A 20342-nucleotide genomic window follows, 5' to 3' on the forward strand; every position below is an offset into this window, starting at 1 on the left:
TAAATGTCTATATACAAATGCAAGAAATTTAGAAGCAAAAATAGGGATACTAGTATGACTCGCAATGGATACTTTTATATAATAAACATTACAGAAACATGGGGGAATGGCAAAAAACAAGGGGATACTGTAATGCCTAGTTACAAGCTCTATAGGAAAGACAGAGTAAGCTGAAGAGCTAGAGAAGTAGTGGTGTAGGTAAAGGATTCTTTGGAAAATTCTGGGTGGAGGGGATCACAAAATTGAACCCATATGGATACAAATTCCAAACTGTTTGAATATAACTACATTGTTGGTGCTTTATTACCAGCTTCCTGATCAAGAAAAAAATTGTTTGCACAGTGTTAAGAGAGATCAAAGAGGCAGAAAAATGTAACCAAATTCTAATAAAATCAGACTTCATATACCCACATACAGAGTATGTCTACACTTCAAGGTGGGGGTGTGATTCCCAGCTGGAAGAGATGTACTTATGCTAGTTTTAATTGAGCTAGCACACTAAAAATAGAGCAAAAGCAGTGGGAGGGACTAACTGCCCCAAGTATATACCTCTCTGAGACCATAGGCATGAACTTGAGGGAGGCTAGCTCCTCCCATCACTCACAGATAGACTCTATTATTAGTAGGCTAGCTCAATCAGAGCTAGTATGGGTACTGTATGTCTCCTTGAGCTGGAAATGAAGCCTGCAGCTTGAAGTGTAGACATACCCACAGGCTAGTCTAACAACATAATAGGACAGAATTTAGAGAAAAACTTAGTGATTGCTTCTTGGGACAGCAAGTCCTAGAGCACACAGGCAGAGAGATGACTTAATCTTAGCTAACACAGGCACTAACTCAAGATGTGACAGGAGCTGAGCCACGGAGTAACAGTGATCACAATATAATTAGGTTCAACATCAAAGGGGCAGCTAAGGTACCAAAAGTGATGAGTGATACTGAACTTTAGAAAAGGGGATTTCAATACAATGAGAAGTTTAGTCAAAAAGACCCTAAAGTTAAAAGTGAAGGAAGTAAAATCCTCAAGAGGTGGCATGGATGCTACTTAACAAAACAATAACAGAGTCTCAGAAGACATGTATTTCTTAACAAAAAGGCACCAGGAAGATAAGGAGTAAACCAATGTGGCTAAATGGCGAGGTCTGAGAGGCCAAATAGAAATCCTTCAAACTTTGGAAATCTGATCCAGCTGAAGCCAATAAACATAAATTACAGCAGGGAATAAGTAAGAGGGAAATTAGAAGTCTACTAACACAATTTCTGCAAAGGTAAATGTCAGTCTAATCTCTTAGAATTCTCTGAACAGCTCAGTAAGATAGTATCTAAAAGAGAACCAACTCTTAAAATTTCTCTAGTTTTCCAAAAAGCCTTTGAGAAGATCCTCTGCAAAGAAACGGACAGAGAAGCTAAGTTAGTCATGGTGTAAAAGCAAAATACTGTTATGGAGCAAAAACTGCTAGGAGGCAGAAAGTGGAGCACTTTGCAATGGACATACTCCTTTAATACTGTATCTATGAGTGGAATCTGGTTAAATAAGAATATGTATTGCAATTTAAATTAGGGCTCCTCTATACAAATAATTAGAGTTTGGTAAGCAGGGATGCAAATCTACCTTGCAGTAGCCTGCTGCACGCTAACCACCCATGTGAACCCTGCTGCCGAGCACTAAATATTCCCTAATTTTGATCTACTCTTGTTTCAAACAGGAGTAGATAGAGCACACTGTGGAACTTTTTAGTGCACTTCAGCATGGTCCACATGGCAGTACATTCTAGAAATCACAATCCCATTGCCATGCTGTGTAGACATTCTGGGAGTGTGCAGCAGGCTAATGTGAGACAGATTTATGCCCCCAGGTTATCAGCAACTAACTATTTGTGTAGACAAGCCATAAGGTTATAACTTAGTATTGACGAAAACAGTATCTTTTCCATCTGAAAAGAAAATAACTCAGAGAAAGGTGTAGTTTGAGTATGTGACAGGAAAATAGATGAGCTTCAGTTTTATCATAGTTTATGTTAAAATAAATACTAAACTAAAACTAAACCAAATAACTTATGCATTGTTTGATCTGACAAAAGTGTGCTCAGACCTTCTAGGGTTTTTGACCTGGAAAATATTTTGTTTAGCCAAGATCTCATTAATACTCTTAAACACTTGACTAAACGTTACAATTATTTTTCTGGAAACACATACTTGGATCCAGCTAGATACATAAAAAAGAATAAAAAGAAATACTCCCCGCCTTCTTAAAAAATTGCAATTTGACCCTTTCCTTCCACTTCCCTCACAGCTCCTCCCTTTGTATGTTATCATCACTCACCCTATTGTGTCTATTTTAGTCCTCAGTTCTTTGGTCAAATCTGCTAGCTCAGACTCCACACTTAGGTGAAGCCCCATTGAATTTCAAGATCAGGGCTTAGATTCTAAATGCCCTACGGCAGAGACTTGTCATTGTATGTCTGTAAAGCACTATTTATACCTATGGTGCTGCATAAATGATAATAATTAGCACATACTATTATATATAAGATGTCAGATATGCCACGTGGCTGTTGTATTACTTGTTTCTGCAGTTGAGTTAACATTGTGGAACTAATTCTTATTTTATTTACATCAAGGTAAACTGAAAGGTGTTGAGATTTTATGGTGCCAGGCACTATATTAAAAAAAAAAAAAGCACTATAGTATATAGATATAGGGGGAGAATTTTTATGCCTTTGAAAATCTCCCCCATATAGATTAGATAGAAACTCTAAGTTGAACCAGGTTAAATGCAAATAAAATCTGGTTTTGTATGTAAGTTATAGGATTCAAATTCATATATAAAAACACTTTGATTAATTCTCTGTTATTTACCATAGAATATCAAGCACATGTGTTATGCATTGTATTGGGTTAGCTGTCATTTTTATCGAAATTATTTGGGCTTTGCTCACCGTGAATGAAAGCAGGTGAATATCTATTTACTATAAGAGTTGCACCTGCTTACATCTGCAATCAATTTGGTTCTCTGGTAAAAGCAAGGCCCAATTTAACTTCTATTAAATCAGTGGCTGAACTCCCACTGACTTCAGCAGGATTCCCAGCAATCTCCTAATTTTAATTTGGCATGTAAATATTACTGTTGCTTATGATAGTTATCTGCACAGCAAATTCCCTACTTATTATGGTCCTGTTCCTGCAAAGCTGTTAAGCATGTGTTTAAGGGCTTTGCTAGATTAGGAATTATGAACATGTGGATAGAATATTTAGTTTTCAATCACCATCATGCACTTCATTAGCTATTTCTCTTGTAGTTACTGCAATAAATTAAAACACAAACTAAATGTTTGTAAATGGATTATAATGGAAATTTTACAATACCTTAAAATATTTTACAGGGGGAAAAAGGAAACCAAGGTGAAAGAGGTATCCAGGTATGTTAACTTCGTTTTTCATTAAATATCATTTGCCATGCCAAATGTTTACTAATAGTCAACTGTTAAAAATTAATTCAATTAATTCAAAACGTGAGCTTTGCTTGACTAAGGACTGCAGGATACAGTCTTAACTCAGTAAATCACTGCACAATATGAACTCACCAACACAATATTATGAAAATTTAGTTTGAGAGAAAGAATGGGATTTTCAAAAGTATTCTAAAATGGCTTAGCTGCTCCCACTAACTATAGGGGGCAGAGTTAGGCTAACGGTGAGTGCTTTTGAAAATCCACCATAGGTCTCTAAATCTGTAATGTCATAAAAATGAGAACTTTCCTCAATGTACTGAGGTGATAAAGCAACTGAAACAGGCAGGAACAAGGAAGATCAGCATTTGTCTCTGCATGTTCAGGTCATAGGCTTGCTCCATTATGTCTACAGTAGAAATGTGTGTCCAAGCTACATGGTTTGGAACTGAATCTTGAAACACCTCTATATCTGCCTCCCATTAACAAGCTAAATGATGGTTGGATCCAGGTTTTTGACTGAACCCATTAAAAAGATGGGCCTTTGGTTAGGGCTTATCTCTTTACATTATTTTGACTACTTTGACTAAAGAAATATGTACTGTTCAAGAAAGTCTTTTTCTTTTCTAAAGGGACAAAAGGGAGAAGGAGGAAGACCAGGGACTCCAGGCCAGCAGGTACCATTAAAAGAAAACACAGTTGAAGAAAACTGCATTCATTTTGCTTTTTCAGAAGATAAATGCCATTTACAATGGTAGTTCTTTGAATCGAAAGACATACATTAGATATATTTACATGTAAATAGGATTATATTGTTTATTTAAAGTGTCATTAAAAAAAGGCTGAGGGAAGAGTTCTGAAACGGTAAAGAGCTATGAGATAGTAAAATCTAGTTATACCATTGCAATAGCAGAAAGAAACTGCTTCAATCTTTCAGTTTTTATTTAAAACAATTTATTTTGCAATATTATTGATAAAACAATAACATAAACTCCAGATAATGTAGTAGTGGAAACATGGATTCAAGCTTCTATGATATTGCTCTGAAAGTCAAGCCCAAGACTATACCAGCCTTCCATTCACTTTTGTATTTATCATGCAATATTTTCATAAAGTATTGCATTTAAAGATTCAATTAGTCACACTGTAAATCAAGTCAGCATGTTAGTATTTTCTGTACTTGTAAATTACAGATGTTTCCTGTTTCAACAGCAAATCAGCTAATTTCTCTTTTCTTTAACCTTATTCCAGTATATTTTGATTGTCATATTTGACTATATTAACATACTATAGGAAATAACTGTTAGTTGTAAGTGTAAAAGCATGTAGTTAACGAGTTCTATATCATGTCTAAATTGCAAAGTACTTACTAGCAGTACAAAGCTCAAGCTAGATTGTGAAGAAAATAGCAGTGAAGAATGTTCTCACAATCAATGCAGTCTGATCACAACCTGTCTGATTGGAAAAACAAGGAGCCACATTCAGTGAAGCTGGGATAAGGAATTATACACCCCAGACTGACCCCCAAAACCTCAGGAGGATTTAACCAAAAGGAGGCCAGGCGGTGCTACCTTCTATCCCCTTTCTCAGGGTTTCTAGCTGGTAGTTGAGATGCAGCTTCACTTTGTAGCAAGGCTCCATAGGAGTCCGACCAGTGGACACAGCTGAGGTTGTGTGCCCTCTTGCCATGCCGCTTCACAGCCCGCGACATTGGTGTGTGTCTTTTGGCAGACAGTAGGTTGTTAGCCATTTTCTTCCACTGCAACATCCTCCTCCAAAACTGATTTTATAACTCAAGGGCCCTATGCCTGGATTTCTGGCAGCCAAAGCCAATTTAAACACAGTTTGAATCTGGATGTCAGTGTGTAATGTCTCTGGGCCATTTGGTTACACAATGAACCTGTTATCTTTAGCTTTTTATGGAGACAATACTTATTGATAAGTTTCTTGTAAGAAAACTAATGCAAGTGCATATCATACAATGCGTATGATAATTTACCTAATGATCTTCTAGTACAGGAGTCGGCAGCCTTTCAGAAGTGGTGTGCCAGTCTTCATTTATTCACTCTAACTGAAGGTTTTGCATGCCAGTAATACATTTTAATGTTTTTATAAGGTCTCTTTCTATAAGTCTATAATGTATAAATAAACTATTGTTGTATGTAAAGTAAATAAGGTTTTTAAAATGTTTAAGAAGCTTCATTTAAAATTAAATTAAAATGCAGAGCCCCCCAGACTAGTGGCCAGGACCTGGGCAGTGTGAGTGCCACTGAAAATCAGTTTGCGTGCCACCTTTGGCACACGTGCCATAGGTTGCCTACCTCTGTTCTGGTACATTGTTCAGATATATTAATTTTTAAGAAGATAATTAAATGTTTGTTTACTGTGCCTCTTATGCCTCATTTGTAAGTATAAGAATTCAGATGTATTTTGAAATAAATCTTAGTTAATTTGCATATCAAATATATTCTGGTTTGTTTGATCCCGGATTTTAGTAAGAGTGATGCATCATAACGGTGGCTCAGTTTGATTTATACTTCTTTCCACATTTGATTTCTAAAGGGAGCAAATGGATTAAATGGAGCAAATGGAGAGGTATGTGTTTTCAAATCACAAGCACCATTTTTTAATTCTCTTCGCCAATTGTGTGAATAGTGACCATGTAAACTGTGTGTTAAAGGGCTTGCTTTTGTCCTCATTGGCACACAAGTGAAAGAGGATGATTAGGTAGGAGGAGGCATGAGAAAGAAAGATTTAACAGAATAGAAAAGCACTGTTTAGGGAAATCAGTGACTGAAAAGACAAAGAAATATTGTTTAGAAAGAGAGAAAGGAATATAGATTTTCTACAGAACTCCAGGTAGAACAGAATCTGAAGACAAAAGAAGGGGTTCATTAGAGAAAAACAAAAAAGTAAGCAAGGGACTTTTAAAAAAGAAAAAAGCAATTTGTTTTTCTGGAGACTCAATCCCCAGCTCTTCATTTTTAAAAAATGTTATAGTTCAGTAAAACAGAACAATAGGCACCCTTATTCGGTGACAGCCTATCTTATGAGACTGACCCAAACTATCCCCAAATCCAATGGGCATGATTTTGAACTTACTTCCACTGGTTTTACACTAGTATGACGCAGTCAGGTCAGTCTGGAGCTCAGACATTCTCTGTTGTAGGGTTCTGAATTTTGGAACTCGACCCCTTTCTTGGTCTGCTAGAGCTCAGATTTTTTTGCTTTCTGGGTATTGTCATAAACAGATGGTTAAGGGTTAATGCCTCTTTTACCAGTAAAGGGTTAAAAAGTTCACCTAACCTAGCTAATACCTAACCGGAGGAACCAATGGGGGAACAAGATGTTTCAAAAGGAAGGAGGGAAGTTTTTCCTTTGAGAGTTTCAGTTTCAGCCGGAGTGGAAAAGATCAAGGAACCAGCCTCTTATCAGAGTAGTAAGTTTTAGAAAGGAATAAATAGGTTTATGTTTATTTCTTTGTGGCCTGTCTTATGCAAATTAAGGGAATTATCAAAAATTGGGTATTTGGGTATTTTTTCTTTGTGTAACTAAATTTGTACCCAGGGGAACATGCTCTGTGTTTTGATTCTGTTGTCTGTGAGAGTAGCTGGTATGCTAATCTCTCCCAGAGAGTTTTCTTTTACCTTTCTTTTCTTTAATTAAAAGCCTTTTTCTTAATACCTGATTGATTTTTCCTTGTGTTTTAGATCCAAAGGGATTGGATCTGGACTCACCAGGGATTGGTGGGGGGAAAGGAGAGGGGATGGTTAATTTCTCCTTGTTTTAAGATCCAAGGGGTTTGGATCTGTGTTCACCAGGGAATTGGTGAAGTCCCTCAAGGCTACCCAGGGAAGGGAAAGTTTTGGGGGGACAGGGAGTGCTCCAGACACTGAAATTTTGGATGGTGGTGGCGATACCAGATCTAAGCTAGTAATTAAGCTTAGAAGTGTCCATGGAGGTCCCCACATCTGTACCCTAAAGTTCAGAGTGGGGAAGGAACCTTGACAGGTATACTGTAAGACTCATCCTTTTTTTCTTCTTCTCTTGGGCTGCAGAGGAGAACATGGATTGAAGTGGATATATTTATGAGCAGTCCTTTTTTAAGTTCATGTTGTGCTTTTTAATTTGTGGGACATCTGCCCAGAGCACTATATGGATGCCTATAGTTCTGTTTATAAAAATTGAAAAAGAAAGAATAATCTAATTAATCGGCTTCATTGTAGTTGCTCATGGTTCTTACTCTAGGGTAAATGAAATCAGTGTACATGGGCCCATTCAGTATAACTCTGTTTCACCTTTATTAGGAAATTCCTTTACTCAGTCAGTTTTTGGCAATCTCTTGTTGGGTTTTGCTTAAAGGAGGTTTGTTGTATTTCAGTATCTGAACTTGTACTTTAGGGCCCCACTTGAACTGAGTACTTAAGCAAGTGTGCAACTGTAAACAACTGAATAATACTATAGGCTTTGATGGAACTATAACCATCCTTAAGATTACACTTGTGCTTAAGTATCTTGCTTAATCATGGCCTAGTTCAGTAAAAGATTGTCATTGAACCATCCAGCTTTCCTCATCTGATCTCCTGCATTTTCTAAATCACCATAATACTGGGGTATACTTTCATGGGATATGGACATTTATCTAATACTCTCTGTAATACATTTTTCCAAATAAATATGATTTCATTTTGTGTACTTATAAGAGCTGTACAATTTACAATATACGCTTATTTTAGGGTTTTGGGGTTTTACAAAATATTTTTATTTTAGTACTTGTTTTAAAGGAATTGTTTTAATATAAAATCTCTCTAACCAGTCTGTTTCAGCATTTCTTAAGCTCCTCTCTTGTTCTTGATTGTCTCTGCCAATAGCAAGGGTCAACAAACAAGGCCACACACTGGATGTGGCTGGCCATTACAAGACCAAAATTTGCTGCAGAAAATCTTCTTTCAGCATTTTCCTCTTATTTCTTGGCAGGTTCTGCAGGCTGTTGTGCTGATGATTCCAGTATTTTGTCTTGGTTTCTTAGGTTGGCTTGCTGCCTGCTGTTTCGTTCTATAGTAGATGCCATTTTCTCTAGGGTTGCATCGTTATTTAAGATTTCACAGCCCTTTTAAAACTTATTTCAAAATAAATCAACTTAGAAGTAATTTATAAGTATCTAAACATGCTCTATAGCTTATAAAGTAATTAAAATAATAATAAAATACTCCCAAGTACTATAAATATTTTCTTATATCATATTTCCAAAATTGGGTTTCTAGAATTAGTCTCCTATATACATTGTTAGATACCTAAAAAAGTGGTCTAATTTTCAGTTGTCAGCATACACAGCTCCTGTTGTAGTCAAAAGCAGTTGTAAGTGCTCCACACCTTAGCAATCTCTAACCTTAACAATCCCATGAAGATGTGTTAAAGTGTCTGTTAAATAAAGATTTATAACTGTATCATACAAAAGGGAATACAAATTTAAACAGTCTTAACTAAGAGCACTGTTTTCTATAAACCAAATTTTGAATTGAGAACAGTGAGTAGAATTCTGTGGAATGCTTGTCAACGCCTGCTGTAGCTGATTGGAACTTAGTCAGCAATTCATTTGTTGATGCTGCATAAGAAAAGTATCAACACTGTCTCTTTACTCTGTTAGCTGCATAAAACTAACAAGTAAAGAGTCAAAATTTCAAAAACTAAGTCAAAATTTCATTTCAAATATACACAGTGATACTCTGCTGAGTAGGAAAGTGTTTTTATACAAGTACATTTCTGGATAAAACTATCAAATGTATGAGTGAGATGAAAAAGCTTTTGACTTGCCATTTGCAGAAAAACCTGAGCTAAATGACTTTCTTTGGGTTCACTGTATGCTAATGCTTACTAGCTCTAAAAGTGTTAAGGGACAGATTATGACTGGCTCATGTGTGTCTGTAGGGAACAGGGCTTGAAGTGTTTCCCCTCATTCTTCTTGCACTCCACACACAGGGTATGTCTACATCTACAATTTTGCAGCGCTGGTTGTTACAGCTGTATTAGTACAGCTGTATAGGACCAGCGCTGCAGGGTGGCCACACTTACAGCAACCAGCGCTGCAAGTGGTGTTAGATGTGGCCACGCTGCAGCTCTGTTGCACACCGCGGGGAAGGAGACCTGCTTGGAGGGGGGGGTCGGGGAACGCCAGAGCACACCGCGGGGAAGGATACCTGCTTGGAGGGGGGGTCGGGGAACGCCAGAGCACACCGCGGGGCTGGATACCTGCTTGGAGGGGGGGGTCGGGGAACGCCAGAGCACACCGCGGGGAAGGAGACCTGCTTGGAGGGCAGTGGAGTTTGCTTGATTACCAGAGAGGCTTCCTCAGGTATGCTGGGATACCTGCTTATTCCACGGAGGTCAACAAAAACGCTGGTGAGTGTCTACACCTGATGACCAGCGCTGGTGATCCAGCACTGGATCCTCTACACCCGAGGCACGACCGGGTGTACGGCCAGTGCTGCAAACAGGGAGTTGCAGCGCTGGTAATGCCCTGCAGGTGTGTACACATCCTAAGTTGCAGCGCTGTAACCCCCTCACCAGCGCTGCAACTTTGTAGTGTAGACAAGGCCACAGAGGTCAAGCATAATCACAATCCCGTTTAGAGCCCTTGGGATGCACACCACCCAAAGGCAGCAGGGTCATGATTCTGTCCACCAGCCTGCTCTACACAGGCCAGCAGAGCTGGCCAGGTACAGAGTAAGAAGCATGCTACACTGTTGTAAACGAAGGTGCAATGGCCATGCTCTTTCAGCATGCGGGGAAGCTCTGGGAGGTTTATCCTTCTCTATGGTGGTGAAGAACTGCACTGCTTCTACATGGGGCTGTGCCAAACAGGTTTGAGTGAGCCCTAAATTCTGTTGTAGGGTGATCTAATGTATTTACTGTACAATGAAATAGAATATAAAACCTGTGACTTTATAAAAAATGTTTGACTAAGAATCTCTTAAACTTTCTTCTTTTTCCCAAAGGAGTATTATTTATTTAGCAATATATAGTCTGTCACTTTGTTTCTGCACTTCCATATAGCAGATTTGGAAAGAGTGAAATAGATTTATAAATCTGCTGTTGAAAATATACACAAGTCATATAAAAACTCAATGGAAAAATTCATAAGGGAACAAAGATTAGACTAATTTTAAATCTGGAAGTGTACCATATTCCACTGCAATAGAGGTTTGTTGGCTCCAGGTTTGGAAAGTAGTCCAAATTAACTAATGCGGTAGGTAGTCAAATGTAGAAGAATCACTGCTTTAATTAAGTTTCTTATTTCAAAATGTTTCCCAGTATTGGCTTAACCTTACTTAGCAGATTGTCTAATGTTATTATCAATTAATTTGAGAATAACTGAGGTTTGGAAAAAGAATACCACAAATCAAACTCAACTTCCTCCCCCCCTCCCATCCTCCATCCTGGATGGTAAAGATGTAGGATAAAATTATGTCTCCATTGTAGTCAATGGAAGTTTTGCAATTTTACTTAAGTGGAACCAGAATTTCACCCTTAGGCTGTGTCTACCCATGTGGTTGCATGCAGAGTACATAAAGCAAGCTCCCCTAGAATGGGATAAATAGCAGTGTAAACATGAGGCATGGGTTAAATGAGTAAAGATACGCCAAAACTTTCAGGTAAATACACAGCTCTCCACATGCCCAACCATATGCCCAAGTTGTTTTTATTAGTGTAGTGTCCCACTTTCTCTCCAGTGCTGGAGCCTTTCCCTGCCATGTGTAACTACACACCATAGTTTGGACGCAGCCTACTGCAGTGTGTTGCTACATATACTCTATATATAGTCTCCATTAGTGTAGAAGAGTCCTATAATCTTCCAAAAAGATTTTTAATGTCCTGTATTAATATAACTGTGGTATCATCAAAAAGAGGAGAGAGTCATTTAATATTTTTCTATTCATTTAACTGTTGTATAAAATAGTTCTGCCTAGGATTAAAAGTTTGGTCTTCACAAAGAAAAGTGAAACTGTTATCTGTAATGGTAATTTATTTCAAATTAACCTTTTTCTAGTAGGCATGCTTGAATTAAAATATTATTTACAAAAATCCAAAGAATTCAATGAATTTTTTGTAGAGGTGGACTTGTTAATCAACATACCCTGTCAAGATGATCCCCCAGATTAATTAATTCAGACTGATTTTTATGAATGCATCTCAATGAAGGTGCTGTCAGCCCCTCACAATGAAGATTAATTTTGAAAATTACTTTTGAAAAATCTAGTTACGGTTTTTGTTGCCTTTGATTTCAGAAAGGTGAGAAAGGAGATCCTGGCATTAGAGGCCTCAATGGACAAAAAGGAGAATCTGGTGTTAATGGTTTGGTTGGACCTTCTGGTCCGAGAGGACAACAGGGAGACAGAGGGCAACCAGGGCCACCTGGAGCAGATGGAAAACCTGTACGTACAGAATGTGACATTGCAGTTTTCATGCACTTTTAAAAAAACTTTCTACGCATTTTTTATAACTCGTCTATATTCAATTCAGGGAAGGGAATTTTCAGAAGAATTTATTCGGCAGGTTTGCGCAGATGTACTGAGAAGTAAGTCCCAAAGATTGCAATGTATTCTTTCTTTCTTTAAAATGCTCTGGCTACTTTTATGATGATTATAAAGATGTCCTGTTCTAAGAAAAATCAAAACTACTAACACAATGGACTGTCTACAGCTTCATACGATATAATTACACACCATAGTGATACTGTCTCCAAATCTTACCAGTCTGTAGGTCTTAATACCTACACCACCACAATCTCCTCCTCCTCCACAAAAAGCCAGATATTTTGCTTTTGGTGATTTATATAACAAATGATTTATCTTAAATCCTTATTAATATAGTTTGGCATTTGGTTATTTTTATCTTGCATAGTAATGTTGTCTCAATGTCATTCTCAGAATAGTCTAAAGCATTTTCATTTGAATTCTCCTAGCCCAGTTGCCTGTTATCCTTCGGAGTGGAAGGCTACAAAACTGCAACCATTGTCAATCCCAAAGTGCTTCTCCAGGACTTCCTGGTCCACCGGGTCCAATAGGCCCAGAAGGTCCCAGAGGTTTTTCTGGCTTACCAGGAAATGATGGTGTTCCAGGTCTTCCAGGAGCTCCTGGGAGTCCTGGTGCCCGTGGGGCAAAAGGTAACTGCATGGGTATCTCACGAAGCAAATAACATATGGCTTTTACTTTATTACGTGTTCAGTTCTGAATGGTACTTGAGTGGGTAGCAGTAGAGGGTCGAGAGGGTCCACACCATGTAGTCTGGTTCTGGATACAGAATTCATTTCCAAAAGTTGAGAGATGTTTGGTTTAATTTTTTGTTTCCGACCACTTTAGAGAGAGGCTACAGAATTGAAATCTGGATCTGGGTCAGCAGGTTTTTGATGAGTGGTTTCAGAACCAGTGTTTGGGTCCAAAATTTTTGGTGAAGTAAAAAATTGTGGCTTTCTCCCATCTTAGCACTATATCGGATTTGACCTGTGCCTACAGTCCCCCATAGTTTGTCTCTTTAAGGGCTCAGCCATGCCTTATAGGCACAGTCTTACATCGGGTTGGTATAGAACAGCACTTCTGTGACGGAGAGTGCCTCACAGAATTCTCTGGCATATAGTGGAGTTCATCTGCTGCACCACACCTTAAGGGGGTGTGTGGAACTATGTCCTAGCCTTGCATGGACTTTGCACTCAGATGCACTCATATGGGCCTTTCTAGATTTGACAGCTGCAATTGTGCCTGGTGCTTGCATGGTGAGCACTTTGCAATCGTTTAAAGATGTTTTTCTTTGGCTAACCTCAGAGATAGACCTGTCAGCAAGGAAAGTGCTCACCTGCACAATGGGCCACTGCTAGAACCAGTGGCGGATTAGCTACTGGGCCAATGGGGCCAGTGCCCAGGGGCCCTGTCCAATTGAGGGGCCCTGGAAAAATGGGCGCTCTGACCCGCTCTGCCTGGCACACCTGCCAGGGAGTGGGGTCGGGGTGCAGAGGCTTACCGCACTCCTCGCACCCACATGGCACTCCTGCCATGGAGTGGGGGAAGCCCCCGCACTCCACTCCCTGCCAGGAGCACCAGAGTAGAGGACAGGGGGAGACTGCAAGTGGAGGGGGTGGGGAGGGGCCCCCACTTATTCTGGCCCACGGTCCCCCAAAAGCATAATTCACCTCTGGCTAGAGCTGGTCAAAAATTAGAAGTTGTGTCCTGTGAGAAATTATGCTATGTTATTTAGTTTTTGTCATGACTCAAGATGAAAAGTCAAAATATTGAAATTTTTCACAGAATAAAAAGTTCAGAAAAATTTGATTTGGAAGTATGAAAACATTTCATTTCAGCTCACTCGACAGAGAATTGAAAACCAGGAGCATGAAGCACTGTGGAGGTCAGGCAGCCACATATTAATAATGACCTGGCCCAAAATATTTTGATTCTATTCAGCAAATCAAACTCTGTTGATTTGTGAAGACCCAAAGTGAAAGTAAATATTTTCTTTCAATTTTCCTAACAGAAAAAAAAATCTGCAATATTAAAATATCCTGTGGCAAATTTCAGTGTGACAAGAATCATGTTTACCATTGGAAATAACATTTTGACAGAAAATTCCCAACCAGATATAGCCATTTCCTTCTAAATTACCTCTAAATATAAAAATGAAGCCCTTTTGGTTCTGGGATATCTGAGAATATCTGTCATTCTAGTGTTCTTCCTCTATGAGAGTAATGAGTACTCTTAAAGATTTTACATTCAATGAAACCAGCTTTAATTGATCACTCCAAGGAACAATACAAATTGGTTCCTCACTAGAGATCTTCTAATACAGGTGGATCAGAAGTGTACTCCAGTGGGTTACATTCTGAATTGATTTATACCTTATGTCACCTTACTGCACTCCAGGTGGTAGCACTGGGGGTATGTCAGGTCAGAGTTCTACTATTGTGGGGTTACTTTTGAATGGTCTCAAGAAAATAGTTGCCTAACTCACCTATATTCTTGGAAAGGTTGAACTGTCCTTTACATCTTGTCTGGTGGTTATGCTCTGTACTTTTAATTGGGACACTTGGGTTTGATTCGTGCTCTTCTTGCCATTTCTCACTTCAGTAATCAAAACAGTTTCAGTAAATTCTGCAATAAAAATCACTATTCAGTAATCGTATCAGCTAGGCTTGTGATCTTGTCAAATCTCAGACACTTAACTAAATTAGGCCTAACCTTTATGAATCCTCCATGGGGGGAGAGAAAAAAGGAATCTGAACCACTATCAAGGAGTTTTTTTGTTTTTGTTTTTTCACAATCTGGATCCTTCTTTGTGATCTTTGGTCTTTCCTCCCTTATTAAAAGGCTTGTAGTCTCTTGGCCTCTTAAAAATGCCAAGTCATTCTCCATCTTTGCTTCTTACTTAGTTTCCATACACACAATTTCTTAGGGGAACTTTTTAAAATCTCTGTAGTAGATTGATATTTTCCTCCACTATTCTACTTATTTGGAGTGGCTGGGCTTAGGGATTCTTTAACTTGGAAAGTCTGGGCAAATTGCCATTATCAGCCAAATGCGTGAGAGCTGAGATACAATGTTTCAATATGTGGAAAAAATGAATGATCTTGGAAAAGGAGAAACCTCTAGAAAATGTATTTTTAATCTTGTAAAGAACATTTATAAACCTCTGAGCTCAAATTTTGGACAGCAAAAGATTCCAGGGAAGCTGCAGTTTGTACTGTATTCCTGCAATATGTACGGAAGTGATTTAGTTACCTTGTATCCCTTAGACTTCACCCTGATACTCTGAAATACTCTGTTGCACACAGTTAGTGGAAGATTTCTCAAGAACATGATTATCATTTGAGACTAAGGTGTTTCACTTTTTATAAAAGTGCCATACTAACATTTGAGGATATAATGAGACAGTGTGACTTTTCCAATAAAATCAACTTCTATGTCTATTTTTTTCCTCTGGTGTATTGTTTTTCTCAGTATCTAATTATCTTTTGTTGCATTTGAAATAATAATTTCTCTAACTAAATACATTCAATACATGTGCATTTCATTTAGACTTGTATCCCTTTTTACTGCAGAGCTGAATTTGGTGAATTTGGTTTTCTAAACTTCTTCACTATCTAGTATTTTCTTAGACTCATAGACTTTAAGGTCAGAAGGGACCACTATGATCATCTAGTCTGACCTCCTGCACAATGCAGGCCACAGAATCTCACCCATCCACTCCTGTAACAAACCCCTAACCTATGTCTGAGTTATTGAAGTCCTCAAATTGTGGTTTGAAGACCTCAGGCTACAGAGAATCCTCCAGCAAGTGACCCGTGCCCCATGCTGCAGAGGAAGGCGAAAAACCTCCAAGGCCTCTGCCAATCTGCCCTGGAGGAAAATTCCTTCCCTTCCCCAAATATGGCGATCAGTTAAACCCTGAACATGTGAGCAAGACTCACCAGCCAGCACCTAGGAAAGAATTCTCTTAGTAACTCAGATCCCACTCCATCTAACACCCCATCCCAGACCACAGACTCCATTACTTGCTATTTGTTTTGAGCTTATTACACTCTTGAATAATTTTGTGGCATACTCTTTTGAATTTTATATATTTTCTCATAATTAATTTCTTATGAACATTAGCCTAATTTTCCTAAATTTTTACTGCAGTTACAACCTAATAGCTTTTACTACCCTTGTTACCCTCTTCTGTAGCTTTTCTAGTTTCAGTCTCCTTTTTCCTTTCCTTCCCTCTAGTTTCAGCCACAATCCAGCAAAGCATGTAAGCCTGTGATGAGTCCCATTGATTTCAATGGGTCTACTTACATGCTTAATGTTAAGTGCATAGTCAAATTGGATCAGGGCCAAGGTACATGGTAATGTCCAAAATATGTCAGCTTCGGTCTCAGCAACTATTATGTTTCTACAGCATCAAAAGAATCTCTGAGAAGGGTATGTAAAGTAAAACCAACTAGCAGGATGCCAGCTGTAGCTCAATGCACATTTTGAAAATCCTCTGTGACATTTTTGTCTCTGAGGCAGAAAACCAAATTAATTTAGGAGCACATTGAAGTTTTGTCTTCAGCAGTTAAATACTTTTATTTCCATTAATACTGACTAATCTTCTTGGCTACTCAGCAAAGGGTGAAAAAGGGTGGTAATCTTTTTCACCGAAGAAACTGACCATATTAGGTCATAGGTTGACAAGTGTAAGCACTGAATTTGGCTGGATATCTCTTGTTTGAGAGAGAATTTAATTTCTGATGTACATTTTGAAAGATCACCCATATATTTTCTGATTCAACTAGAGACCATGTTCAAAGCATCAAATTCATTTTTTCAGGTGACCTAATCAAAATGCCACCAGTGAAAGGCAACCCAGAATTAGCCTTCACCACCAATCCCGCCTGTTATCTACACACACATGCACCCCTTGAACAGAAATTACTTACCATTCGTTCTTTAGTTGAAATTAGGCTGATAAATAAGGCAATTACACTGCATAGCATTGAACAATCACTCATCCAGCCCCACCAACCGTCTGCTTTTCAATTTCTCAAATGAAAACAATGCTTACTGTGCATGTGTGTGTGTGTTTGGTGTCCTACAGGGCTACCAGGAAAAAATGGAGAAAAGGGCAGCCAAGGAACTGGGGTTCCTGGAATACAAGGCCCCCCTGGTCCTCCAGGTAAGGCATGGGTTAGCCATGTAGATTTCATTGTGATTTGATGTAAATTATTTTGAAAATGTTGGTGACTAAATTTATCATGATTGGATTAATCCGAAGTAGTTATATTTTACACAGTTAAATAGTATCCCTTTTATGCTGGTTGCTAGATAGGAAAACACTGTAGGTATATGTAGTTTTATTGCTGTTAATTTGCAGCAGAATATATTATTTACTATAGGGTAGGTATTTATAGATATAAGTGACTCAAATTCCTATTTCATGGTAGACTGAGATTTAAAATTAGCAAAAGTCCCTTGTGTAGTGGAAGAAGAAATAAAAACTCAACAGGTCAGATTTTCAGAAATGTTAAGAACCTACAAACCTAATTCCCACCTACAGGAGCTGCAGGGGCTCTGAAAATCCAAGTTGATTTATTCATGAAATCACACTGCAGTTTCTTTTGAAAGGAAACCATTTTTTTTTAACAGTAGCATACTCTGTCAAAATATAAAATTGATCCTTTGGAAGAGATGATAGGGCCTGATCCATATACAGTTAAGTCAATGGAAAGGTGCCTATGGACTTTGGTTCTGGCCCACGGTGAGCTGGACTATAATACATCAAAGCCAATTTTTAAAAGTTTCTTTTTAAATCGCTTTTAATTTTCATTTGATTTTCAATCTATTCTGCTATTCACCTTGATTATTTATAAATCTTGATTCAAGTTCAGTAGATGATATAGGTGATTTGATTATTTGTAACCAACATTTAATTCACGGTATATAAACTCTAATGCCAAAGAAGTCCCTTCTTCTGAAAGTGAAGTTTTTTGTTCAGCTTAGTACAGAAACAGGAGCCAAAGTTCTGGGGTGTTTGAATCCAGTATTCATCTTAGACCCATCTCTAACAGTATTATACAGCATAGTCTAACTGCTTGCTGTATATATGTCATCAAGGTCCTGAAGGTCCACCTGGAATGAGTAAAGAGGGACGTCCTGGAGAACCTGGGCAGCCTGGTAAAGATGGAGATCGTGGAAATCCTGGAATTCAAGGACAACCTGGACCCCCGGGAATTTGTGATCCATCATTATGTTTTAGTGTAATTGTAGGAAGAGATCCATTTAGAAAGGGCCCGAACTACTAATTTGCAATGAGTTAGTCCATGAAATAGGTATGGTGCTTGTCTTTTATGGTCTTTCAAGTCTCAGGAAGATGACCAGAAATAATCCCTTAAACAGGAACAAAAGTACCTCTGGTTTGGTAAAGCAATAAAGATTATAAAGGTTATACATTCCATTTAAAAAGAATCTCCATTCATATTGGGCCTTTAGATGCATAATTAGCCTTGATTAAATATCAAGGGTTTTCAGAGAGAGAGTCAATTTTATCATGAATAAAATTAACCATGACATTTGATTTTTAGTATTTAAGTGCCCACTCATACTCCTGCTTCCATTGAAGTCCGTTAACATTGCTAGACAACTTCTGCAGGATTGGGTGCTAAATGTTTATTGATCAGGTGTAAATCACTGTGAAATATTTCACATTTAGCCTACATATACAGTAATTGATTTTGAAAGAAAGCATCTAGCTGTTACTTTATATCTGTGTGAATTTCATTTGTTTGTGTACATTTAATATTTTATAGCTCAAGACTTTCCATTAGCAAAAGCATGTGTATGGTTTTTACAAGATTGAGAGAAATGTTTGGCTTTTTTAGCTTTTGGCCAGTAATTTCACCCAATCTGTCTTCAATTAATTTATCTAAAGGTCAGTGTGAAATGGAATCATAATTTATCGAAGGACCAGGGTGAAAAGGAATGCGGCTGAGATTTCACCCCAGAATGACACATTCTAACTAAAGAAACAAAATGAATTATAAATTAACCGATATTAAAAATTGCATTATTTTAAAAATAAACTTTAATTTGTTTGCAACTACAGTCTACCAAGGTTGAAAATCAGTTTTTCACAATGAAGTTTAACAATTTTAATACATTCATTAAAATTACAGACTGCTCCATCCCCTTTGCTGTGCTCCACAAGGAATGTAGGTGTCAAACGTAAAAAACAGGATTACAAGAAGAAAGGTCTTTGTGCTTGCTAACTAACTGCAATGTTTGTTATGTTGTTTTGTTTTCCATTTTAAGCAAGACATTTGTATGCTCATTTTCATTGCATGCAACACTAGCAAGAAGTATTTCTTGCATTCTAAGTAAAAAAAAAAAGTGCACAATTCCCATTAGAATTTGAATACATTTTAAAATTAATTCAGAGAATCTTTGTACTGCACTTAACCAAAGCTTTATATGACTTTTTTGATGTGTTGTTTTTCTGTTGTCGTGCTACAAAAATTTGGTAGAAAGCTTGACATTCAAGGTAAAATAAAATTTTGTAGAGACTTGGTGGTGATGTGATGAATAAATGCAAGAGTTTTTTAATTGGCTGTTCTCTGTGATAGCACAACAGAATATATATTATTCTCCTAGAGTAGGTATTTATACCTGGGAGCTGCTCTCCTATTTGGTATCCTTCCATCTTTTCTAAACAAAACCCAAAACAGAAAACCCTCTAAAAACAAGAACAAATCTCTCACTCCCCCCTCCCACCCTTGAAATCCCCAAATCCATCTAACCATGTAGATCCTGAATGTCATACACTGATTACTCCCTGAGCAGATACACTGACACACTGACTTCAGTTCAACTATGGAATTAGGTACTATTCATTGTCAGTAAGGGTACCAGAATCTGTCCCATAGAAATGGCATAATTCCATATGTTATTAAAACCCTAATTTTAGTATTTAAGTTCCCATTTAATTTGTCAACTTTCAGGTTTTTTATATTACTATCCTCAAACGCTATGTTTTTTCAGTAAAAACAATGAAGAGTCATTGTGGCACCTTAAAGACTAACAAATGTATTTGGTCAGAAGCTTTCATGAGGTATAACCCACTTCATCAGATGCCTGGAGTGGGAAATAGAGTAAGCAGGTATAAATATTCAACACTTGAAAAGATGGGAGTTGCCTTACCGAGTGGGGGTCAGTGCTAAAGTAATTTTCTCTCTGTTGATATTCACCCCTTCTTGTCAACTGCTGGGAATGAGCCACTTCCACTCTAATTGAATTGGCCTCGTTAACACTGACCCTCCACTTGGTAAGGCAACTCCCATCTTTTCATGTGCTGTACATCTATACCTGCTTACTGTATTTCCCACGCCATGCA

The 20342-nt window shown here is 38.0% G+C and overlaps 1 protein-coding gene across 1 annotated transcript in view; it reads left to right on the top strand.

Annotated features, from left to right (window-relative positions):
* COL21A1 (collagen type XXI alpha 1 chain) overlaps window positions 1-20085 on the top strand; it is a 189360-nt gene extending 169275 nt beyond the window's left edge. The window contains exons 23-30 of the mRNA XM_050951092.1: window positions 3384-3419; window positions 4082-4126; window positions 6012-6044; window positions 11735-11881; window positions 11970-12024; window positions 12412-12612; window positions 17055-17132; window positions 18071-20085. Coding sequence (XP_050807049.1) covers window positions 3384-3419; window positions 4082-4126; window positions 6012-6044; window positions 11735-11881; window positions 11970-12024; window positions 12412-12612; window positions 17055-17132; window positions 18071-18258 — 783 coding nt within the window. The 3' untranslated portion in view covers window positions 18259-20085. The remainder of the gene's footprint in view (window positions 1-3383; window positions 3420-4081; window positions 4127-6011; window positions 6045-11734; window positions 11882-11969; window positions 12025-12411; window positions 12613-17054; window positions 17133-18070) is intronic.
* Window positions 20086-20342: the final 257 nt, after the last annotated feature.

The sequence above is a fragment of the Gopherus flavomarginatus genome, chromosome 4, assembly GCF_025201925.1.
Source record: "Gopherus flavomarginatus isolate rGopFla2 chromosome 4, rGopFla2.mat.asm, whole genome shotgun sequence".
Taxonomy (NCBI): Eukaryota; Metazoa; Chordata; order Testudines; family Testudinidae; genus Gopherus; species Gopherus flavomarginatus.